General features: G+C 38.6%; 1 protein-coding gene across 1 annotated transcript in view; it reads right to left on the bottom strand.

Annotated features, from left to right (window-relative positions):
* TMPRSS15 (transmembrane serine protease 15) overlaps positions 1–26,536 on the bottom strand; it is a 142,999-nt gene that overhangs the window by 6,626 nt on the left and 109,837 nt on the right. The window contains 4 exon segments of the mRNA NM_174439.2: positions 4,802–4,897; positions 6,586–6,767; positions 23,950–24,124; positions 24,283–24,332. Coding sequence (NP_776864.1) covers positions 4,802–4,897; positions 6,586–6,767; positions 23,950–24,124; positions 24,283–24,332 — 503 coding nt within the window.

Genomic DNA, 26,536 nt, shown 5'->3' with positions numbered 1-26,536 from the left:
TAGACTTAGTTTTACGATAAAAATCAAAGACAATTTTGCTGCTTGTCAAGAAATAAAAAAATTGGTTCACTATATGATAAAACTTTTTAAAAAGTTAAAAAAAATTTGAGCAGTGGTCTTACAGTTAATACTTGTCAACATGAGTTATCAAGAGGACAATTGAAAATATACATGTTCACACAGAAAAAACCCACACAAAAATGTTGGTGAAATTATTTTAATTTTACTAGTTGCCTTGATTTAATCAACTAATACTTCTTTCTTTTCTTTGTAAGCAATATGTTCATAATCTTCTTAGAAAATTAATTAGTATATTATACTCAAAGGGGAAAAACTGTTATTTTAGAAATAGTTGGAAACCCTAAGACAAAGTTTATAAAATTCGTTAAAATTGCCATCACCCAGGAAGTATTTAAATATGATTTCTTTATTTCTAAGTGAAATTGATCTCAGATGCAGATTTTTTTTTTTCTTGGCTCCATACCACTCCCAGAGTCTTTTCTTAAGTCAATTAAATGCATATCTTTAGTAACAATAAGCAAATCTGAACAAGTTTACTCAACTCTTAAAAAAATAATTTCTTATGCAATAAAGTCTTAAATTTTGTTAGTAGATAATTTGTTTTTAAAGAGTACATTGTAGTCATAAATGTCTTTTAGCTTGAAGTCTGATAGAAAAAATATCTAAGAATCATTTTTACTCTTCAGATTTCAAAGTTAATAAGTCATGACATTTTTCAAATGGAGGAAATAGAATAATAAACAGTCTTTGACTTCAATATACTTTCCGGGCAGCAGAAGCAAAGCATTTCAGCCACATAACGTAATTGCAGTGGAGAACCTTTGTTGGAACCATCAGACAATGATTTGACTCACATATTATACTCTCTCCTACAAGAAGTAAGAATATTTTTGCTGTGCATCTTTTGCTTTTGGGACCTGCTCCTCTCCACAAGATTTTGTGCATTTTCATCTTAAATGCAATTAGGATCTTTACATAAGATGGCAATGACCTGTTGTAATTCTAGAGACCAGGTTTTTCCACCTGACAATAGTTCTTTAACTTTTTGCTTAGCTATGAACGAATGGTCAAATTATCCTACATGGAGTTAACTCCCATGAAGAATTTTGAAACCAATGAAACTTGCAGTTACATTTATGGGGTATGAAGTACTAGAATGCTTTTTATTTTTAAATGCTTGATTATTTTTAATATGGGCATGTTTTCTTTGTTTGGAAAGCATGCTATCAAAAAATGCTAGTGAGCCAATGGTTCATTAATTTATAGTCTGTCAGTAGGTGGAATCAGCATGTTGAAAAGAATTTCCTACTCATCTTTACATTTATATGATTAATTTACACGATTTATCATGTAAACATTTATATGATAATTTATGTAATATAAATTATATTATTTCTATGATTAATACAAATACTTTCATTGCTTTGGGAAAAGTAGTAGTTAATAACTTGGCTTCTTAAGATAGAAAGCCCAGAAATACACCCATGTATCATGGGTATCTTATTTTTGACAAAGGAGGCAAGAATATACAATGGGGCAATGACAGCATCTTCAATAAATGGTGCTAGGAAGACAGCTGCATGTTAAAGAATGAAATTAGAATGCTTCCTAAGCTATACACAAAGATAAACTCAAAATGGATTAAAGACCCAAATGTAAGACCAGAAACTATAAAACTCTTAGAGGAGAACATAGGTAGAACAGTTGATGACATAAATCAAAGCTAACCCTCTGTGACCCACCTCCTTGAGTAATGGAAATAAAAACAAAACTAAACAAGTGGGACCTGATTAAACTTACAAGTTTTTGCATGGCAAAGGAAACTATAAGCTAGTTGAAAAGACAACCCTCAGAATGGGAGAAAATAATAGCAAATGAAACAACTGACAAAGGATTAACTTCCAAAGTATACAAGCAGCTCATACAACTCAATGCCAGAAAAACAAACAACCCAATCAAAAAGTGGGAAAAAGACCTAACAGACACTTTTCCTAAGAAGACATATATAGACGGCTAACAAACACATGAAAAGATGCTCAACATTGCTCATTATTTGAGAAATGCAAACCAAAACTACAATGAGGTATCACCTCACACTGGTCAGAATGGCCATCATCAAAAAGTCTACAAAAGAACTGCCTTATGACCCAGCAATCCCACTGCTGGGCATACACACTGAGGAAACCAGAAGGGAAAGAGACACATGTACCCCAATGTTCATCGCAGCACTATTTATAATAGCCAGGACATGGAAGCAACCTAGATGTCCATCAGCAGATGAATGGCTAAGAAAGCTGTGGTACATATACATAATGGAGTATTACTCAGCCATTAAAAAGAATACATTTGAATCAGTTCTAATGAGGTGGATGAAACTGGAGCCTATTATACAGAGTGAACTAAGCCAGAAAGAAAAACACCAATACAGTATACTAACACATATATATGGAATTTAGAAAGATGGTAACAATAACCCTGTATACGAGACAGCAAAAGAGACACAGAGGTATAGAACAGTCTTTTGGACTCTGTGGGAGAGGGTGAGGGTGGGATGATTTGGGAGAATGGCATTGAAACATGTATAATATCATATATAAAACGAGTCGCCAGTCCAGGTTCAATGCACGATGCTGGATGCTTGGGGCTGGTGCACTGGGATGACCCAGAGGGATGGTATGGGGAGGGAGGAGGGAGGAGGGTTAAGGATGGGGAACACGTTTATACCTGTGGCGGATTCATGTTGATATATGGCAAAACCAATACAATATTGTAAAGTTAAAAAACAAAAAAATTTAAAAAAATTTAAAATGAGTCATTATAAGGTCCTATAAGAAGAACTAAAGAACCTCTTGATGAAAGTGAAAGAGGAGAGTGAAAAAGTTGGCTTAAAACTCAACATTCAGGAAACTAAGATCATGGCATCTGGTCCCATCACTTCATGGCAAATAGATGGGGAAACAATGGAAACAGTGACAGACTTTATTTTTTGGGCTCCAAAATCACTGCAGATGGTGACTGCAGCCATGAAATTAAAAGACGCTTACTCCTTGGGAGGAAAGTTATGAACAACCTAGACAGAATATTAAAAAAAAACAGAGATATTACTTTGCCAACAAAAGTCCATCTTGTCAAGGCTATGGTTTTTCCAGTAGTCATGTATGGATGTGAGAGTTGGACTGTGAAGAAAGCTGAGTGCCGAAGAATTGATGCTTTTGAACTGTGGTGTTGGAGAAGACTTTTGAGAGTCCCTTGGACTGCAAGGAGATCCAACCAGTCCATCCTCAAGGAAATCAGTCCTGAATATTCATTGGCAGGACTAATGCTGAAGCTGAAACTTCAATACTTTGGCCACCTGATGCAAAGAACTGACTCGTTTGAAAAGACCCTGATGCTGGGAAAGACTGAAGGCAGGAGGAGAAGGGGACAACAGAGATGAGATGGTTGGATGGCATCAATGACTCAGTGGACATGAGTTTGAGTAAACTCCAGGAGTTGGCGATGGACAGGGAGACCTGGTGTGCTGCAGTCCATGGGGTTGCAAAGAGTCAGACACAACTGAGCAACTGAACTGAACTGAACTGATAAGGTCCTATGAGCTTGAATAAAAATATACTAAAAGTTTACAAACAATAAATGCTGGAGAGGGTGTGGAGAAAAGGGAACACTCTTGAACTGTTGGTGGGAATGTAAATTGATACAGCCACTATGGAAGACGGTATGGAGATTCCTTATAAGACTAGGGATAAAACCACCATAAGACCCAGCAATCCCACTCTTAGGCATATATCCTGAGGTAACCAAACTGAAAAAGACACATGTATCCCATTGTTCATTTCAGCACTATTCACAATAGCTAGAACATGGAAGCAACCTAGATGTCCATCGACAGATGAATGGATAAAGAAGTTGTGGTACATATATACAATGGAGTATTACTCAGCCATAAAAGGAACACATTTCAGTCAGTTCTGATGAGGTGGATAAACCTAGAACCTATTATACAGAGTGAAGTGAGTCAGAAAGAGAAAGATAAGTATCATACTCTAACACATATATATGGAATCTAGAAGAATGGTACTGAAGAACTTATTTGCAGGGCAGCAATGGAGAAACAGACATAGAGAACAGACTTATGGACATGGGGAGAGGGGAGGAGAGGGGGAGATGTATGGAAAGAGTAACATGGAAACTTACATTACCATATGTAAAATAGTCAATAGGAATTTGCTGTTGGCTCAGGAAACTCAAACAGGGGCTCTGTATCAACCTAGAGGAGGTGGGATGGGGAGGGAGATGGGAGGGAGGTTCAAAAGGGAGGCTCAGACTATGGCTGAGTCATGTTGAGATTTGACAGAAAACAACAAAATTCTGTAAAGCAATTATCCTTCAATAAAAAACATTAATTAAAAAGAAAATAATTTGACTTTTGATGAGACTTCATCCATATGCTTTACAAAAATACATTTTTGTCACTTTTGGCTATATTCATTTCAGTGAGTATATCTTTTCATCAGATTGTTTATAATATTAATATTAACATTAGATATTGAGCTCGGGGGATGCTTGGATTTCCCTCTTATAATAATTATAGTTTTATAATATGGTAATGCAATTTGGAAATGAAATTTTTAACTATACAAAAAAGAACATACGAATATAAGCCTGACAGCGCTTTTAAGAGACATTGAGGAAAAGTGTTATAATATGAGTCTTTTGAAAACAGTCACAGGGTAGAGTACTGGCAAGCTTTTTATATTTTCTTTTGAATCTGACAATTTACCTTGATATATAAGTGCCCCCCAGCCAGCAATAGAACAAATTCTTCCTGGGGGAAAAACTTGATTTTCTTCTGGTAAACAAATAGGCTGTATATAATCTGGAAATATGAAAGAAAACAAAACAAGGACAAACACACATGCATTTCCAAAAGTTTTAAAAATCAATCCTTTTCAACATTTCATCTAAAAAAAACTTGTGTTTTCATTTTATGCTGCCTGGACATGTTTTAGACATCAATCTTAAGGGAAAGAAGCATTGCAGAGCAGCACTTCTTTGAAAGTGGATTAGGTACCACTGGTGGCCTTCTAGGATCCCCCGCATTGTCTCAATTACTCTGCTGTAATGTACACATCTTAGTTCTGGAATTAGTCATACACATTTGATTTTTAAATCATCGTGGTACTTAATAGAATGTGGTGCCAGTTCTGTGAAAATCTTGGTAAGGCTGTTTTATCAGGGTTAATTAAGAGAAATTTGGGCAAATGTTCTGTGGGGGATTTTTCTTTCCCCCAATTATCCCCACATTAAAAAGGGTCTTAGGCGATTGTTTTACAGGGTACTTATGGAGGCATTAGCACAGCTTGCTGACTTTTTAAGCCCTTCTCCAATAATTTGCAAGTGTCCTAACATTTATTCAGCATCCGAGACATGTAAAACACAGGGCAGACACAAAAGTAGATAAAAAGATAGGCTCATACAACCAACGGCAGCAAGCATGTGCCTTTGAGAAGTGGTCTCCTACACGTGGGGCCTTCCCTGGTGGCTCATGGTAAAGAACCCGCTGTGATACAGGAGACCCGTGGGGAAGATCCCCTGGAGAAGGAAATGGCAACCCACTCCAGTACTCTTGCCTGGAGAATTCCATGGACAGAGAAGCCTGCAGGCTAAAGTCCATGGAGTCACAAAGAGTTATACACAATGCAGCAACTAACACAACTCCTACACATGGAGACCAAATTCCTTAGAAGCACAGGAATGCCAACACTTTCTCCTGACTGGGGACTGGAGAGTCTTCAGAGTAAAGGTTGGAGCTGAGCAGAGCCCTTCAGGATAAGGTTTACTCTCTCAGGTGATTTCTTGTACCTTATTTACATTTTTGGAGGAAGCCCTCCATCTGCCATTTCATTAATATTACTGACTCTCTTTATGAATGGTGGCTGGATGGTAAAGAGTCTATCTGCCAAGGCAAGAGACAGAAGAGACATGGGTTTGACCCTTGAGTCAGGAAAATCCCCTGGAGGAAGAAATGGCAACATAATCCAGTACTCTTGCCTGGAAAATTCCACGGACACAGGAGGCTGGTGGGCTACAGTTTATGGGGTCACAAAGAGTCGGAGATGACTGAGTACAGACACACACACACACACACACACACACGGATAGCCATTCTCACTCCCTTTGCTCTTTGAACACATGGTCGTCTCACTTTGTCCTATTCCAGAATCTGTAGCAGGTGAACCTACCTTTCTTTTCCATGAGAAAGAGAGGTTGCGTGCAGTAGAGCATGATCTACTTTCTCTGGGTTGCTCCTTGGAGTTGACTGTTATACAGGACTCTGAGAGTTTTATTTTACTGGTCAATTTTCCAGAAAGCTGGATTTAAGCACCTTGATGAAGGTAATTTAACATGTGTCTCCCCATTCCCCAATTCCATTTAAATTATAATGATTTCTATAACAAATTACCCAACTTTTATGGACTATTTATACACTGGTACTGATAATATTTCAAGTCTGATCTTGAATTAATATGGTCAGATAAGATGACTAAAGCTGATTTCTCCTACCTGTGTAGTTCACTTTCATTTCAAGATGCATCATGGCAATGTCATTGTTCTTTCTCCGTTTATTGTAGTGTGGGTTTATGACAATTTGGTCAATCAACCTAGTTTCTATCTGAGGAGAAGTCAGATTTGATGCCATATGCAGGCCTAGCACTGCTTTCCACTTAGACGGCTCCATATTTCTCCTAAAGATTATGAAAACAAAAGAATAAGAAATTTCCCATCCACCACAGTTACACTCTAGAGAAATTCACAGTAGATATTTCAGAACCACTTGTTCATATCTTCAGGTAATCTTGCACTTCTCTGACGAATTCTTCTTTAAAAATATTTCCTTTAATTTCCAAATTGGCGAAGGAGTACATCAAGGCTGTACATTGTCACCCTGCTTATTTAATTTATATGCAGAATAAATCATGTTAAATGCTGGGCTGGATGAAGTGCAAGCTGGAATCCAGGTTGCTGGGAGAAATATCAATAACCTCAGATATTCAGATGATACCACCCTTATGGCAGAAGGTGAAGAGGAACTGAATAGCCTCTTGATGAAAGTGAAAGAGGAGAGAAAAAGCTGGCTTAAAACTTAACATTCAAAAAGCTAAGATTATGGCATCTGGTCCCAGCACTTCACAGCAAATGGATGGGGAAACAATGGAAAAAGTGAGAGACTTTATTTTTTGAGGCTCCAAAATCACTGCAGATGGTGACTGCAGCCATGAAATTAAAAGAGGCTTGCTCCTTGGAAGAAAAGCTATGAACCAAACTAGACAGAATATTAAAAAGCAGAGATATTACTTTACTGAAAAATGTCCCTCTATTCCAAGGTATGGTTTTTTTAGTAATCATGTATGGATGTAAGATTTAGACCATAAAGAAATCTGAGTGCTGAAGGACTGATGCTTTTAAACTGTGGTGTTGGAGAAGACTTTTGAGAGTCCCTTGGAGAGCAAGGAGACCAAACACCTCAATCCTAAAGGAAATCAACCCTGAATATTCATTGGAAGGACTGAGGCTGAAGCTGAAGCTCTAATACTTTGGCCACCTGATGCAAAGAACTGACTCCTTGGAAAAGACCGTGATGCTGGGAAAGATTAAAGGCAGAGAGAAAAGGGACAACAGAGGATGAGATGGTTGGATGGCATCACCAACTCAACGGACATGAGTTTGAGCAGACTCTGGATTGGTGATGGACAGGGAAGCCTGGCGTGCTGCAGTCCACGTGGTCTCAAAGAGTTGGACACGCCTGAGTGACTAAACTGAACTAGATTGTGGTTTTCAACTTATGTTTCCCATTAGAATCACCTGTTTCACTTTTAAATAACACTGTTCTCCTTTCCCTATCTCTGATTTAATAAGTCTGGGATGGAGAGAGGCATTTTTAAATATTCATTTTTAAATTAAGTCTCCATGTTGTTGGTAAGGTTTGAGAACTACTGCTATAGATCACATTCCAGTGTGGAGACCACCTCTTGGTTCAAGGCTCCTTCCAGCAACCACAGTAGCTATGGTAACAATGAAAGGAAGTTCAGCAGCACCTCCTGTTTAGGGGATCACTGAATTCACAGAGGTCACATAAATAATAAAACCTATTATATTTATAAGGTAATACATGAACTTGAGCAGTTTCCACACATAATGAACTCACAATTTTTCATACACAATGTTGACTACTGATAATGTACTGGTAAAGGATAACATTTGTATTATAGGCAAATTAAATTGGAGATTGTATTAGAATTTGAAAGTGTACAGAAATTCCTCAATGTGCTGTTGGTAGGCAACATCTCCATACCAAGAAATTACTGTTGGAAAACTGGTATTAAGCCAACTGAGCCATATTCACAATGAAGTGAAAATTCCAATAACTGTAATATAACAGAACTAGTCATTCAATTCTCTGTGGTCATAAATGCCTAGTTTAACACGGTACTTCAAATATTAGAATCCAAGTCACCTACAAATATATGTAAATATATAAAGGGCATGAAGTTATTTCAAGTCCATCTGTTATGTTTTTACCTATTTATTCATTACTTTGTGTATTCCTCTTAAATAATTACTCCTCTGAAAAAGCTGTATGTATTTTTACTCAGCATTTAATTTATATATTTACTTGATATTTACAAAAAATGCATCTTAAAATTGCCCCACTATTTTCCTACTTTGCATTTAATTGTATTTATTTATATATATCTTGCATTATAGTTTATATAACCAATGCATTATATTATTATTTATATGTTAAATTATACATACTAATCACTTATAGTTAGTATTATTTAGTAATGATAAGTCATTATTACTTTTGTTCATTTATTATTAATAAATTATTAAATTTACTATTTATAATTAAGTAGCCCATAATCAAATCACTTATAAATACTGAGATAAGTAAGTTATTTATTTAATAAATTATTAATTATTGATTTCATTATGAATGAGAATAAAGTATTGTTTATTAATTGGTATAATTGGTATACTAATTATTATACTAATAACACTATATTAATGGTATAACATTTCAATAATAATTATTAACATTTGTTCAAAGGAAGTATGACCCCATTTTATAGATTTCATTTTGAAGTTGAGTACATTTACTTAAAAAATTTATTGTCTCCTTAAATGTTTCTACATATTTTATATTCAGAAAAAATACAAAAAAGTTCTCAGTGGTATATTCAATTTACTTGCTATCAATTTAAATCAATAAAACAATGCAGCTCGGATAAAATGCAGTTTAGTAGCTAAATTCCCAAATTATCTCTTTTGTATGTACTGTACTCTATCTGAGAACTATTGAAATAACACTGATATGAGAGAATTTGTAGGTAATGCAAAGTTTAGGAATCACCATTTTCTCTCATTATTTTGGTATTTCAAATAGAGAAGCAACACAAACAACAAACTAAGATTAAACATGCATGTTTTAATCTTCTGGTCTAATGTGGCTTACTGCAATGTTATTCTGACATAATTCTTAACGATTTCTGAAATTATTATTGTGCTACAATGAATAGAGCCTCTCTTCCATGTTTCTTCCCACCATCTGTAAGCAGCGCTATGGGTAAGAAATATCTCTCCAACATGTGTCATTTGCACTTCTCTCTCATGTCCCTTCTGCATAACTTTCCGTGTCTATGTGATTAACTTCCCCGGCATGAGCCCCACACTAGCACAAGCCAAGTAAAATGACTACATCCTTTTCTCTGAGCACAAAGACCTGAGACTACGGAAGTCATAGCCAATGGTACTTAAATCTTATGAATGACTGGAGAAATTTGCTAAAAATTCAGATTCCTACATTCTATCTTTAGAAATTCTAATTTAGAAGGTTGGCATGGGACTCAAGAATCCGTACTTTGTAATTACTATTGGTATATTGAGCAATACAAATCCTTCCTAGCTTTTCCATTCATCCAGAGCCAAGAGATGGGGGAAGAAAATCTTCAGAGAAATCACTACAGATGAAGAAAGGGGACTTGGTATGTTTCAAAAATATTTTTGTTTCAAAGCATCTGTAATCTCACACATCAAGGAAAAGCTATAGGAGAGAAGACAGGTTGGGATGGGAACAGTATATAACCCCACTGGATAGGCAGACCCAATCCAGCAGAGGCTAAAGATGGCAGAAATAGGGTATTTTTAGTTAGGGCAAGTGGGCGGAATTTCTGCTACGTTTCATCTTTGCCTGCTCTGTTCAAGCAAAGTGTTATTCTCAGTAGTGAGGAAAAGAAAGGCATAGGTTGAGATGAAATAGAAAGATGTGTGTTCCCGACCTCTGCAACTTCAAAGACTGTGCACCTCATGGCATATACCAGGTGCTCCATAGATGCGGCCCACTCTATGTTGCTCTGTCCTGGGATTAAATAACTTCACTAACGTAAGCATAACAATGTCCAGGGGACATCCCCGGTGGTCCAGTGTTTAGGGATCTGCATTTCCACTGAAGGGAGCATGGATTCTATCCCTGGTTGGGGAACTAAGATCCCATATGCCACTCGACATGGTCAAAAGTAAATATAAATAGTCATCTGATCTGTAAAAATCTTAAAAAAAATGTCCATTTGTAAGTGGGATTTTCACTGTGGTAGGAAGTAAATATGGTAAGATAATTATCGTACAGCAACGCAATATGCTAAAAGGAAAAAAAGATCAATGGGAACCCGTACTATAAACTGAATTTTTTAATATTCTCCCATTACTAACGGTGGCATAAAGCAACCTCAGCAAGTTTGCCCACTGCCAACCCATATGTTTACAGAACTTTTAGTCTCTATTATCATTCTCCATGAATGGAAAAGAATTCCTAATGGAATAGCCAATTTTCAAAGGCAAGAAAGAATTGGAATGCCACTGAAATGTGCTACTGTTGTCAGAGATCAATAAAGTTTTCAAGAGTATTGGAGGTAATTTTAAAAGAACAAAGGAACCATATTAAATGGGATAACACTGGCTAGCTTTAACAATTTGAGCATCATATAGTAATCACAATAATTATTCTAGTTAATAAAATACATTGTTAATAAAGGGCCATGAGTCCATGAAGAAACTCAAAAGAAAAAAAGCCAAGTGTGTAAAAAGGCAGATGTATTGTAAAGGAGGGTTGACAGGAAGGGTGTGTTCCAATATTATCCTTTCTCATGAATAGGAAAGCGTTTCATACATATGGGACTTTTTATTTCATCTATTAAGTATGTTTTTAAAATAAAGTTATGCATCTATGTGTTTAAGTGTGAAAAGAGAAATAAGTACAGGGAACCAAGACTAAGCCAAACAATTCTCAGCACTATTTGATCTGGTGGATAACTGCTGGGCTTCCCAGGTGGCTTTGGTTAAAGAATATACCTGCATTGCAGAAGATGTGGGTTCAGTCCCTGGGTCAGGAAGATCCCCTGGAGAAGGAAATAGCAACCCCTTCCAGTAGTCTTGCCTGGAGAATCCCATGGACAGAGGAGCCTGGTAGGCTATAATCCACGGGATCGCAAAGAGTCAGACATGACTTAGCAACTGAACAACAACAAGGATTATATTTGGAAACTTAATAAATCATCTTTGAGTGCCTTTCTTCACTTGATTCCCCAGACTATCCATGGATTTGTGATTTTCCTCTCATTTCACTCTCTACTCTTCCTCAGTTTCTCTTTGCCAGCTCTTTTCTTCTCAAATATTTAGATATTAGAATATTCTAGAATTTGCTTTCTGCCTTCTTCTTTTCTTCATTAACATTAGTTTCAGTGATGATCTTATTCAATGCCATGACTTTAAATACCAGAAATACCCACGTCTCTTGAGTCTCTTGCATTGGCAGGCAGGTTCTTTACCACTAGCACCACCTGGGAAAGCTGGATTCTGAAAGGAAGTTTCAAATTTAATACGCAAAACATCAGAACTTTTATTCCCTTTCTAGTTCTGTTTCTTCCCATTTTCATCATCTCAATAAATTATATGAACACTTATCTTATTGTTTAAAGACAAACCCTTTATTCTTCTCCTTATCTATCTGTTGTAGTTTGGTCACTAAGTCATGTTCGACTCTCTTTTCAGTTCAGTTCAGTCGCTCAGTCGTGTCCGACTCTTTGTGACCCTATGAATCGCAGCACACCAGGCCTCCCTGTCCATCACCAACTCCCGGAGTTCACCCAGACTCAATGTCCATAGAGTCAGTGATGCCATCCAGCCATCTCATCCTCTGTCGTCCCCTTCTCCTCCTGCCCCCAATCCCTCCCAGCATCAGAGTCTTTTCCAGTGAGTCGACTCTTCGCATGAGGAGGCCAAAGTACTGGAGTTTCAGCTTTAGCATCATTCCTTCCAAAGAAATCCCAGGGCTGATCTCCTTCAGAATGGACTGGTTGGACCTCCTTGCAGTCCAAAGGACTCTCAAGTGTCTTCGCCAAAACCACAGTTCAAAAGCATCAATTCTTCGGCACTCAGATTTCTTACAGTCCAACTCTCACATCCATACATGACTACTGGAAAAACCATAGCCTTGACTAGGTGGACCTTGTTGGCAAAGTAATGTCTCTGCTTTTGAATATGCTATCTAGGTTGGTCATAACTTTCCTTCCAAGGAGTAAGCGTCTTTTAATTTCATGGCTGCAATCACCATCAGCAGTGATTTTGGGGCCCCAAAATTAAAGTCTGACACTGTTTCCCCATCTATTTCCCACTCTCTTTTAGATCCTTTTAACTGCAGCATGCTAGGTTCCCCTGACCTTTACTACTTCCAGAGTCTGTTCAAATTCATATTCATTAAGTTGGTTATGCTATCCAACCATCTCATCCTCTGCCACCCACATCTCCTTTTGCCTTCCTTCTTTCCTAGCATCTGCTGGTGGCTCAGATGGTAAAGCGTCTGCCTGCAATGTGGGAGACCCAGGTTCGATCCATGGGTCAGGAAGATCTCCTGGAGAAGGAAATGGCAATCCACTCCAGTATTCTTGCCTGGAAAATCCCATGGACGGAGGAACCTGGCAGGCTACAGTCTGTGGGGTTGCAAAGAGTCAGACATGACTGAGGGACTTCACGGTCTTTTCTAATGAGTCAACTCTTTCCATCAGGTGGCCAAACTATTGGAGCTTCAGTTTCAGCATTAGTCCTTCCAATGAATATTCACAGTTGACTTCCTTTAGGACTGACTGGTTTGATCTCTTTGCAGTCTGAGGGACTCTCAAGAGTGATGTCTCTGCATTTTAAAATGCTATCTAGGTTTGTCGTACGTTTCTATCCAAGGAGCAAGCATCTTTTAATTTTGTGGCTGCAGTCACTGTCTGCAGTGATTTTGGAGCCCAAGAAAATAAAATCTGTTGCTGCTTCTAGTTTTTCCCTTTTTATTTACCATGAAGTGATGGGACTGAATTCCATGATCTTAGTTTTTTGTTTTTTTTTTTCAAATGTTGCGTTTCAAGCCAGCTTTTTCACTCTCCTCTTTCACCCTTATCAAGAAGTTCTTTAGTTCCTCTTCACTTTCTGAGATCACTGCAACTTTAGATGACTCTCAGCATCTGAGCATATTAATAAGATCCAGGCATTTGTCCAGTTTCCTCTAACATAATCTTAGAGCCACCATTGTTTCTTTCTGACTGGTTCCCCCAACTTTACCCTTGCTCCCCTCAGCAGTGGAATCTCTACACAGATACCGGACAAGACAAGGTCACTCTTCCACCTTCCAGGCTCACATCCCACTTACCACGGCCGACTGAGTCCTCACCAGGGCCTAGGATACGGTCTTGCTTATATCTCATATCTTGTTCCTACCCCACTGTCAATCACTTCCTGATTAACAGTGGTAGCAAGGCTTCTCAGTGTTTTTGTTCTCTGCCCTAGCCTGTAATATAAGCATCATTCACACAAAAACTTTGTTGATCTGTAGAGCATTATTACCCCTAAAACTTAGAACAGTGCTTGGCACAGGCTATGTTCACTGGACTTCCCTAGTGGTCTAGTGGTTAAGAATCTTCCTTCCAATGCAGGGGACACAAGTTACACCCCTGGTCAGGGAACTGGGAGCCCCAAACTAAGCCTGTGGGCCACAGTAGAGAACTCACACACCTCAGTGAAGACTCGGTGAAGCCAAAAGCAGAACAAAAAATGGTGAGTGCTCACTGACTGAAGGAATATATGAAAAACGAGATGCAATCCAGGAGTCAGAAAGATTGAGCACAACCAGTGGTTACACATTTCAGCCAGGTAGAGAGAGGAGTTGCAGATCAAGCCATATCAGCACATGTGATTACACAAAATAAATAAGGGAAGAGAGCTCACAGTGATGCCATCCAAGATGAAGAATTTGTTCTCAAAGTAGAAGTAGCTTCAGGGATCAGATGCTGAAACACTTAGGAAATGAGACTTCTGAGTGGACTAATAATAATAATGTTACCTGTTAATAAAAGTTGGAGAAGGCAATGGCACCCCACTCCAGTACTCTTGCCTGGAGAATCCCATGGACGGAGGAGCCTGGTGGGCTGCAGTCCATGGGGTCGCTAGGAGTCGGACATGACTGAAGCGACTTAGCAGCAGCAGCAGCAGTTAATAAAAGTATGTTATTAAAAGTAGTGCTGATAGCATACTATCAAGGAAATGAGTTATATGATATGAGCCAAAGGTGACTTTATGTAGATGACACCAGATTAGAAATTGGTATCTCTTAGAAAAGGAATCAAGATCCATGCCATAACCAAAACCAAATAAGTCACTAATCTTGAAATCTCTACTGGCTTAGGAAAATACTCTTCATTTTTTTGATCTGTAAAAATTACTAAAATCTTGAAAAAGTGTTACAGGATTTCTGCAACCTGAAGGAGATAATTTATTATTAGCTGATCTCCTAAAACTGTAAGAATAGGTAGATAGAGAAACTAAACCCACAATATTTTTTTCGAGTATGTTTAAGTAGAAATGAAATAATTTTTTAAAACATTATATTTGGGTAGATTCTGTGTCCTAGATCTATCTGTTTGAGGCGTTAAAAAGAATCCAAATTTTAAACTGTAATTGCAGTATCAATTAATTAATGTTGGTGGCTCAGATGGTAAACATGAGTTCAATCCCTGGGTAAGGAAGTTCTTCTGAAAAAGGAAAGGGCAACCCACTCCAGTATTCTTGCCAGGAGATTTCCATGGACAGAGGAACCTGGCAGGCTCCAGTCCATAGGGTCACAAAGAGTCGGACATGACTATTCAGTCATGACTATCGCTCACTGTAGTCAATACTGTTTAAAAAGTTGGTCTTCAAAGTTTTATTATCACTATAAGTTAAATTAATTTAGCACTAAATAAAGCATAAATAGTAACGTGTATTTCTTGTCATACACCAAAACACCTGGTTATGAAATCATCTATTTCAGAAATGTTAACACCTGGTTCAGTAAATTGTTTTAATGAGAAATGAGGTAATCCACATGGTGCATTTGATCTTCTCTGAAGAGCAAATTAAAGAATGGAAGATTGACGAGAGGCTTCTCATCAATGATAATTTCATTATTGTGCTCAAGTTGCTCAATCATGTCCAACTCTTTGTGACCCCACTGACTGTAGCCCGCCAGGCTCCTCTGTTCATGGGATTTTCCCAGCAAAAATATTGGAATGGGTTGCATTTCCTCCTCCAGGAATGTCATCATGGATAGATGTCTATTCAATAGATGTGATCCATACTGTAAATTATAAATGAGTGACCCACCCAGACTGAACAGTAGTCCCTTCTGGAGTGTACTTCAAGGATGGTGATGACTGGGAAGGGGTAAGGGAGGAATTTCCAGGTGGTGGAAATGTTTTATGTCTTGATGAGAGTGTGGTCACACAGACATATGCATTTTCAAAACTAATCAAATTGGACATTAATGATTAGGCATTTTGCATATGTCAGTGGGAAAAAATGAAAGCAATATTAAACTCTGGTTGCTTTAGACAGTGCTATAGTTCACAATTTTCAAACTACTTTTCCATTCTAAGCTTGAGTAAATCCATAGTTATTTTGTAGACAGCATAAATAAGCTTTGTCACAATTGGAGATGAGTTATAAATATGGAAGGAGAAAAGACTAAAATGTATTCTATTGTGTTTTATTTGAATTGTCCCATTTTGAGTTCATATTTATAAAGCTATGAGAATATAGAGATATGCCCACTGAGAGGGTCTAGAATCAGGGAATACCACCAGTTGTAGGGCTGTGGATGATATTAGTTTTTTAATGTAGAAGGAACTAAAATTGCTGAATGGATTTGGGGTCTCTTATAGAAAGCTTAATTTGAGAGCAAGGGCAGGGAAAGTACAAGATGAACCTGGAACATTTTATTTTGCCAGAAAGTAAGGAAGTTTTCAAAGAATGGGGATATAGCAAGACCAACAAGGGAGCAAGCTTGAAGGGTTTCCCCAAATATAAGGACTTTCTATAAAATAACTTGCATGTATTAAAAAGATATCAAAGACAAGAAAAAAAGGCTGAGAAAGACAAAGATAGTAAGGCTAACAGAAAGGCTGTTTTAGATTAAAGATGAAAGAGACATGGCAACCAAATTGAGTGCATTATTCTTAATTGGTTCTTGGGTGGAAAACATACAAGCTACAAATGTTCTAAAAAACATATTTGGGGCAATTGATAAAAGTAAATATATACTGTATTAATTAATTAGATAATTGTATTGCATGCATGTTAATATCCATGATTTTCTGTGATTATGAAGGAAAATATTCTTGTTCTTAGTTTAAAAAAAATAACAAAGAACACAGTGTAAAGAGGCATATGTCTAACCCACTGTCAAATGATTCAGAAAACAAATATTTCTCCAAAGTGGAGGGAATGAAAGAATGATGAGAAAGTTCTCATAGCATAAAATGTAAACAAATGGTAAATGTCAGTGAAGGTACACAGGATTTCTCTGTATTATTTGCAATTTGGGGGCATGTCTGAAATTTTATCAATATAAACAATTTAGAAAATAAATGTGCTGAGTATCTCATGGGTAAGACTTAGAGTCTTCTTCCACGGACATTTCGTGAGCAGGAGCAATAAAAATTTTATTGCACATTTCTCTAATTCACAAAAGTATTGCCGCATCTTAATTTTGCCCTGGCAATCATCCTAGGAGGTAGATAATCTGTGGATACTCTACAGATGAGATCCTGAAACCCACAGATTGATTCGAAGTCACACAAAGTCAGTGCCATGAAAAAGTGAAAGGGAAAGTGAAGTCGCTCAGTTGTGTACAACTCTGTGAGTCCATGAACTGTACCTGTCAAGCTCCTACATCCATGGGATTTTCCAGGCAAGATTATTGGAGTGGGTTGCAAGATTATTGGAGTGGGTTGCCATTTCCTTTTCCAGGGGATCTTTCCAACCCAGGGATTGAACCCGGGTCTCCTGCATTGCAGGCAGACTCTTTACCATCTGAGCCACAAGGGGGCTTCCCCTTAAGTCAGTACCATAAGTACCCTTCAGTCAGTACCATAAGTAGGATCAAAATCCTATTCTCTGATTTGAAGTCAACCTTCCTTGTCTTTAAATCACAGCAAAGTCGGCTCATACTTTCCAAATATCTCTTTTAATGTTGGAAAAAATAAAAAACAAACAGACGCAACAGTAAAGGAGAAATGGAACAAGCACAGGGAAGTTTAGTGACATCCAGGAATACTGCAGCTGAGGGATGGGAAAAGGGGTGTAAACATACAAATGTAGATGGAGAAGAACTGACCAATTAAACCATTTAACTATCCATAGGTGGAAACTCCTGGAGCAGATTTACATCGAGGTCAGGTCAGATCAGGTCACTAGCTTCCCAGGTGGCTCTAGTGTTAAAGAACCTGCCTGCCAATGCAGGATACATAAAAAAATGTGGGTTTGATCCCTGGGTTGGAAAGATCCTCTGGAGAAGGGCATAGCAACCCACTTCAGTATTCTTGCCTGGAGAATGCCATGGACAGAGCAGCCGAAAGGGCTACAGTCCATAGGGCTGCACAGAGTCAGAAATGACTGAAGTGACGTAGCACACAGTACAAACATCGGTAATTTGCGTGGGGCTTCCCCGGTGGCCCTAGTGGTAAAGAACCCCTGCCCCACCACCCTCCTGCCAATGCAAGAGACATAAGAGATAGTGTTTGATTCCTGGGTCAAGAAGATCCACAGAAGGAGGGCATGACAATCCATTCCATTCTTGCCTGGAGAATCCCATGGACAGAGGAGCCCAGGAGCCCAGTGACAGTTGGATGCGACTGAAGTGACTTAACATGCACACAGGCACAGGTTATTTGTATGGTTTGGTTTCAGTAAGTTTCTTGACTTGGGTTCTCCTTTTTATTAGGAAATTAAGTTTTTCATTGTATAAGTAGAGTTTTAAAAATCAGAGGCAGTATTAACATATTTGTAAGAACATTTTTTGGATAAAACTCTCTGAAATAATATCAGAAACTTTCTTGGTTAGAGACATAAATAAAAAGAAAGAAAACTCCTGGCAACTGATGAAGAATGAGATATAATACCACTGAGGGGCTAAGGAGAGTGGGTACAATGCAAGGTTGCTGAGGAAAAGTCTGAACCATCAAAATTCTATTACAGCTTACACTTGCTTGCCTTTGTTCAGAATTAAAACTGTGTGAAAAGTTATTTTATGTGCTGTATGACTGAACATGTGTTTATATTAAATGAAAATGTTTTTCCATTTCCTTCATGTATTTGTGGTTTGAAAAGATGCTGTTGATATTCCTAACCTAACCTAGACACCTAACCCTGTGTCTTCAGGGCAGACACACTGATACTATAATCACAGAAAACTCGTCAATCTGATCACAGATTGATTTGATCACAGCCTTGTCTAACTCAATGAAACTAAGCCAGGCCGTGTGAGGCCACCCAAGACAGGCAGGTCATGGTGGAGAGGTCTGACAGAATGTGGTCCACTGGAGAAGGGAATGGCAAACCACTTCAGTATTCTTGCCTTGAGAACCCCATGAACAGTATGAAAAGGCAAAATGATAGGATACTGAAAGATGAACTCCCCAGGTCAGTAGGTGCCCAATATGCTACTGGAGATCAGTGGAGCATGATCTCCAAAGCCAAAGTAAAAACAATACCCATTTGTGGATGTGACTGGTGATAGAAGCAAGGTCTGATGCTGTAAAGACAATATTACATAGGAACCTGGAATGTTAGGTCCATGAATCAAAGCAAACTGGAAGTAGTCAAACAGGAGATGGAAAGAGTGAACATCGACATTCTAGGAATCAGCGAATTAAAATGGACTAGAATGGGTGAATTTAACTCAGATGACCATTATATCTACTACTGTGGGCAGGAGTCCCTTAGAAGAAATGGAGTAGCCATCATGGTCAACAAGAGTCTGAAATGCAGAACTTGGATGAAATCTCAAAAATGACAGAATGATCTCTGTTCATTTCCAAGGCAAACCATTCAATATCACAGTAATCCAAGCCTATGCCCCAACCAGTAATGCTGAAGAAGATAAAGTTGAATGGTTCTATGAAGACCTACAAGACCTTTTAGAACCAACACCCAAAAAAGATGTCCTTTTCATTATAGGGGACTGGAATGCAAAAGTGGGAAGTCAAGAAACACCTGGTGTAACAGGCAAATTTGGCCTTGGAATATGGAATGAAGCAGGGCAAAGGCTAAGAGAGTTTTGCCAAAAGAACACACTGGTCATAGCAAACACCTTCTTCCAACAACACAAGAGAAGACTCTACACATGGACATCACCAGATGGCCAACACCAAAATCAGATTGATTATATTTTTTGCAGCCAAAGATGGAGAAGCTCTGTACAGTCAGCAAAAACAAGACCGGGAGATGACTGTGGCTCAGATCATGAACTCCTTATTGCCAAATTCAGACTGAAATTGAAGAAAGTAGGGAAAACAAATAGGCCATTCAGGTATGACCTAAATCAAATCCCTATGACTATACAGTGGAAGTGAGAAATAGATTTAAGGCACTGATAGAGTGCCTGATGAACTATGGATGGAGGTTCGTGACATTGTACAGGAGACAGGGATCAAGACTATCCCCATGGAAAAGAAATGCAAAAATGCAAAATGGCTGTCTGGGGAAATCTTACAAATAGCTATGAAAAGAAGAAAAGTGAAAAGCAAAGGAGAAAAGGAAAGATATAAGCATCTGAATGCAGAGTTCCAAAGAATAGCAAGGAGATATAAGAAAGCCTTCCTCAGCGATCAATACAAAGAAATAGAGGAAAACAACAGAATAGGAAAGACTAGAGATCTCTTCAAGAAAGTTAGAGATACCAAGGGAACATTTCATGCAAAGATGGGCTCAATAAAGGACAGAAATGGTATGGACCTAACAGAAGCAGAAGATATTAAGAAGAGGTGGCAAGAATACACAGAAGAACTGTACAAAAAAGATCTTCATGACCAAGATAACCAGGATGGTGATCACTCACCTAGAGCCAGACATCCTGGAATGTGAAGTCAAGTGGGCCTTAGAAAGCATCACTACCAACAAAGTTAGTGGAAGTGATGGAATTCCAGTTGAGCTATTTCAAATCCTGGAAGATGATGCTGTGAAAGTGCTGCACTCAATATGCCAGCAAATTTGGAAAACTCAGCAGTGGCCACAGGACTGGAAAAGGTCAGTTTTAATTCTAATCCCAAAGAAAGGCAATCCCCCAAAATGCTCAAACTACCACACAATTGCACTCATCTCACCATGCTGGCAAATAAATCCTCAAAATTCTCCAAACCAGGCTTCAGCAATATATGAACCGTGAACTTCCAGATGTTCAAGCTGGTTTTAGAAAAGGCAGAGGAACCAGAAATCAAATTGCCAACATCTGCTGGATCATGGAAAAAGCAAGAGAGTTCCAGAAAAACATCTATTTCTGCTTAATCGACTATGCCAAAGCCTTTGACTGTGCGGATAACAAGAAACTGTGGAAAATTCTGAAAGAGATGGGAATACCAGACTACCTGACCTGCCTCTTGAGAAACCTATATGCAGGTCAGGAAGCAACAGTTAGAACTGGACATGGAACAACAGACTGGTTCCAAATAGGAAAAGGAGTACATCAAGGCTGTATATTGTCATCCTGCTTATTTAACTTATATGCAGAGTACATCATGAGAAATGCTGGGCTGGAAGAAGCACAAGCTGGAATGAAGGTTGCTGTGAGAAATATCAATAACCACAGATATGCAGATGACATCACCTTTATGACAGAAATTGAAGCAGAACTAAAAAGCCTCTTGATGAAAGTGAAAGAGGAGAGTGAAAAAGTTGACTTAAAGCTCAACATTCAGAAAATGAAGATCATGGCATCCGGTCCCATCACTTCATGGCAAGCAGATGGGGAAACAGTGGAAACAGTGTCAGACTTTATTTTTTGGGGCTCCAAAATCACCATAGGTGGTGATTGCACCCATGAAATTAAAATACACTTATTCCTTGGAAGGAAAGTTATGACCAACCTAGATAGCATATTCAAAAGCAGAGACATTACTTTGCCAACAAAGGTTGGTCTAGTCAAGGCAAAACTCCAGTGGTCAGGTATGGATGTGAGAGTTGAACTGTGAAGAAAGCTGAGCACCGAAGAATTGATGCTTTTGAACTGTGGTGTTGGAGAAGACTCTTGAGAGTCCCTTGGACTGCAAGGAGATCCAACCAGTCCATTCTAAAGGAGATCAGTCCTGGTGTTCTTTGGAGGGAATGATGCTAAAGCTGAAACTTCAATACTTTGGCCACCTCATGTGAAGAGTTGACTCATTGGAAAAGACTCTGATGCTTGGAAGGATTGGGGGCAGGAGGAGAAGGGGACGACAGAGGATGAGATGGCTGGATGGCATCACTGACTTGATGGACATGAGTTTGCGTGAACTCTGGGAGTTGGTGTTGGACAGGGAGGCCTGGTATGCTGCAATTCATGGGGTTGGAAAGAGTCAGACATGACTGAGCTACTGAACTGAACTGAACTGAACCCATAATAAGTATATCTGTAAAGTAGATAATTGAAAGATGTCATTCACGTCACTGCAAGCCTAGCTGACATTTAGAAAACATATGTTCTGCAAGAACATCGGATGGATGAATTTATCATATCTGATGTTAATACAGTAAGTTGGTCTCTTACTAAGACCTACCTATGGTGCAGCAGAAAACACTGAATTTCTAGCTAAAGATACCTTTTACCTATAACATAGTTAGGATAGAGGTTACCATTGGTGACATGTCCAACGCATAGAGTATGTGTAGGTAAAGGTTGAAGTCTTGTTTAGCAGGGAATGGGAAAATTGACTGCTACAGATTTTTTTTTTTTATGATATGGTAGGAAAAAAAAGATTAAAATAGAGTTATCAAGAAGCAGCAAAATGAAGGTACAGTTTAGATATGGGAAAGGCTTTAATATTTTCACCCAGATACAATGTAATGCACAGACTCAGAACTTTAGAAGCAGACAGACAGTACCTTGGAGAGTCCTCATGAAGCCCAGGTAACTGGCCAAACTACAAATCAGGGTCCTCACCTCTAGGCTCCCAGCTTTCTCAGTGTGAGTTTGCGCTCATTCTGGTATGATAGATATTTCACATTAGGCTCAATTCATTAATACTCATTCTCCCTGGACCTCCCTGTCTCCCAAACGATTTTGACTGCCTTTGTGGTTGACAGTTTATCTCCATTCATCCAAGAACTTTCAGTGTTAGTGTTTATACAAAGTTAGTCTTTTAATCTGATTAACGACAGTTGTCTCTTCCATTCTGCACACACATTGCACTTTTTCACTTAGAGATTCTGGATGTTTGTGGCTCATTCTAACCCTCACAATTAAGGTCATTTCCTGGAGGCCTCTTCTACTCATTCAGGGGCAGGAAATCACCCTAGTCAGGGCTCATGAATCAATGACAAAGCTACCTTTTTCTGACCTAATTCAGAAATGTTGGAGTATAATTACATAAAGAGGTGACATCCTTCAGGCAGATGAAGAAATTAACACATTCTTCGACCCAGGAATACTGATGTTTATTTTCTACCTCCTCCATCCACTCTCATTTCTCCTGGGGCACTGCTCTAAGGATGGCTGCTCTAGAGGGAGAAGACAAATCCTAGAATTCCACATGCACTTTGTCAAATCATACTACAAGAAGAGCATTAGACATGGTTGTTTCTTAGTTCTAAGTTTTAGTTACGGTTGGCGTGAAAACGGACTTCTGTGGTGGCTGGGTGGTTAAGAATCTCCCTGCAATTCAGGAGACCTGGGTTCGATCCCTGCGTTGGGAAGAGTCCCCGGAGGAGAGCATGGCAACCTACTCCAGCATTCTTGTCTAGAGAATCCCACGGACAGAAGAGCCTGGCAGGTTGCAGTCCATAGGGTCGCACAGAGTGGGAGACAACTGAAGCGACTCAGCAGCAGCACCAGCATCAAAACAGATCTGACTTGAGAACTAAAGAAACCTTTTTAAGCTAATTCACAGCGAGGTGCTTACATATGAATTTCAAAGAGTACACTTTTTAGTTTGTAACTCCAGATCTATTGATACATGCTCTTTTTTTTTTTTGACACTGATGACTTAATGACAATAAATATTGTTCTAAATGACTGACAACCAGCACAAATCATATAGTAAAAGCTCATTTTATACCTTTAAAAATGCTTACCTTGTGAATAGGTGGAAATTTCGATTTTTGTGTATGTGGGAAACATAATTCTTGATGTAAGACTCTAATGAAAATGAGTTTTAATTGTACTTTAGTTTTATACATGACTTTCATGGGAAAATTACTGGACAGTTTATAGTGTTATAAACAGTGGGGATGTTTCCCTGCTGGGAGGATTTAGGGAGGCCACCTGGAATGGGATGCACAGGATCTGCCAGGGTCACCTCATTGGGGAAGTGAAGTCACACTCACCCGTACACGCAGTGGGCGGCCGACACCAGCCAATCCCTGCTCACCAGAGAAGCTCCGCAGACCTGTTGATCGTCGAAATACAGAGCAACGACCCAAGGCCAGGCTCCTTCTCTGGAGTCACTTCCTCCGACAATCTTCGGGCTAACTTCTTGAGTCACCAGTTTTTTCCCACATGCTATTAAGATAATTGAAGAAAGAGCCTCTAGTTAATTTCGGTGAATTTCCTCTGATCCTGAAAATTGAATGGGCCACTACAAAATAATTTAAGGTGACACCAACTCCAGGACATTACACTGAAGGCTTGAAGGAGAACAAGAGGAAATATTTACTTACATTTGTAGTTACATTGTAGCAGAATCAGTGAATCCTCTAAGCACTGTTGGCTGTAATAGAAGAGCAACTATATTTAAAAAATGGTGCACATAACATTTCAAACAAAACATAGTATTATAGGTTATCCTATTTTTCCTCTTTAGTAAAATGGGCTTTTAAATATGTCATACGCAAAATGTAGGGAGGTTGAAACGTACAGCAGAGAATCTTCAATTGAAAGTCAAATAAAGCTGAGTTTGAACCTTTAACTCTGCAACGCAGGTGATTTTAGATAAGTTGCTCCATATCCCTGAGGCTCAGTTTTAATATCCATTAGTTGGGGTATAGTACCGTATTGGAGTTTTGTGAGAAATAAAGAAATATTTGCAATGGAATTACTATTGTGCATTATACAGAATAAGTATTCCATAAACCATGCCAACTGTTAGCTTCTGTGAATCAACCTTGGATTTCATCATTCTATAATACAGAATATGCCTCAGTGCCCAACACTGTGTGTGAGGCTGTGTACTTATTCAGGGAATTCAATGAATAAATCATAGGTCCTATTTTCAAAGGAGACAGATGTGTAAACAGGCACATAAAGTGCAGGCATAAATAATTAAAAACTCACTCCCTGTTCAAATATTTGGACACCGACTTTTTTCAAAGCCAAGAATTCTCGTTTAAAGAAATTAAAAGAAAAATGGTTTTAAAATGTTATACTTACCAACCACTAGAGATCAGTATAATACAAGGAATTAAAGAGCTTGCCAACACTTTTTCCTGATGCAGCTACGTAGCTATCGCTTATGTTAAAACACACATGTGCATATAATTTTAAGTTTCTATTTAAATATTTAACACCATATCTTGTGCACAGTGTTTAGATGCTTGTAATTTTAGAAAAGACCAAATCAAAAAACATGAAACATGACCCAAGATCCATGTGAGATGATAAGCACAATCAGAGCAATTCAATGTTTCTAGAACATACACGGTAAGTATTTGATCACAGGCATTCATGTTGTCTAATGGACAAATTCTTTAGAGTAGACATATTCAATTGCAATATAAGGAAATGTATATTTTATTAATAAGCAACGTGCATGTAGGTATATCTATCTATCTATAGATGTATCTATATGGCTTCCCTGATAGCTCAGTTGATAAAGAATCCACCTGCAATGCGGGAGACCTGGGTTCAATCCCTGGATTGGGAAGATCCCCTGGAGATCCCCTGGAGAAGGGAAAGGCTACCCACTCCAATATTCTGGCCTAGAGCATTCCATGGACTGTATAGTCCATGGGGTTGCAAAGAGTCAGACACGACTGAGCAAATTTCACTTTCTGTAGATGTATCAGTATGCATTCAACATTCCCCAAAGAAGAAGCCTCAGTTAACTCTCCTTCTGTTATCCACCTAGGGTTAAGAGATAGGCAGTTTTTAGGATATTTTCCACGATGATGTCCCGTCTCATCCAAACTTACCACATCTACGATACTCATCGATAAAAACTGATATTCAAAATGGATTCTATTCTTCGGTGTTAAACAATACTTAATGTTATGTTGTCTGTATAAAATGGATGGATTTCTTTTCAGCAAGCACAGAAAAGTTTTTGGCTAACTTAACAACCAGAAAATTAAAGTGAACTTCGCACCTCATTCTTCACGTGTTTTGCTTAATCAAACTTTTCCTACACAAGCACATATGTGCTCTCAGAATAGAGCAGCAAGAGGCTTCACTTCCAGTCAGAGTGAGCACTGAGTCCATTTGTCGAGGTACATTTAGAGAGATTAGAGAGAAATAGAGTAACTGTTCTGGTCTTCGGTCCTGGCGTCAGAACTAGGTTAGCCCCCTCTATGGGAAAATAGGCAATGCCATATGCTGTGGCTTACTCCCAGTCCAGTGGGGCAACACTGGGATACAAATGGATGTCTCTCTCTGCTGTGTCGACAAAGTGAACTAAATTCTCTCCCTATATTTGCCCAACAACACTGGCCCTTTTTCTTTCTTTTTCCTTTCTAGAACTGTTATTTAAAGTAAGATGCTGCCTTGGAGCATTCACAATATAATAGGGTAGAGTGGAAAGTGGAAGGCTTAAAATCTCATGTTGCCTCCAGCTTTGTGAATGTGTCCAAGTCACTTATCAATACCAGGCTTGTTTCCTCAACCTTAGAGTGGAGAAGTACCACCCAAGTCACAGAGCTTTTATATGAACTGGAAATACCCTCTGTAGCATTGTAATGTTTAATTGAGATGCAGAATGTA

Source organism: Bos taurus, chromosome 1 (assembly GCF_002263795.3).
Source record: "Bos taurus isolate L1 Dominette 01449 registration number 42190680 breed Hereford chromosome 1, ARS-UCD2.0, whole genome shotgun sequence".
In the NCBI taxonomy this organism is placed as follows: domain Eukaryota; kingdom Metazoa; phylum Chordata; class Mammalia; order Artiodactyla; family Bovidae; genus Bos; species Bos taurus.
Note: the sequence above shows the minus strand (reverse complement) of the source record. Positions and strands in the feature narration are given on the sequence as shown.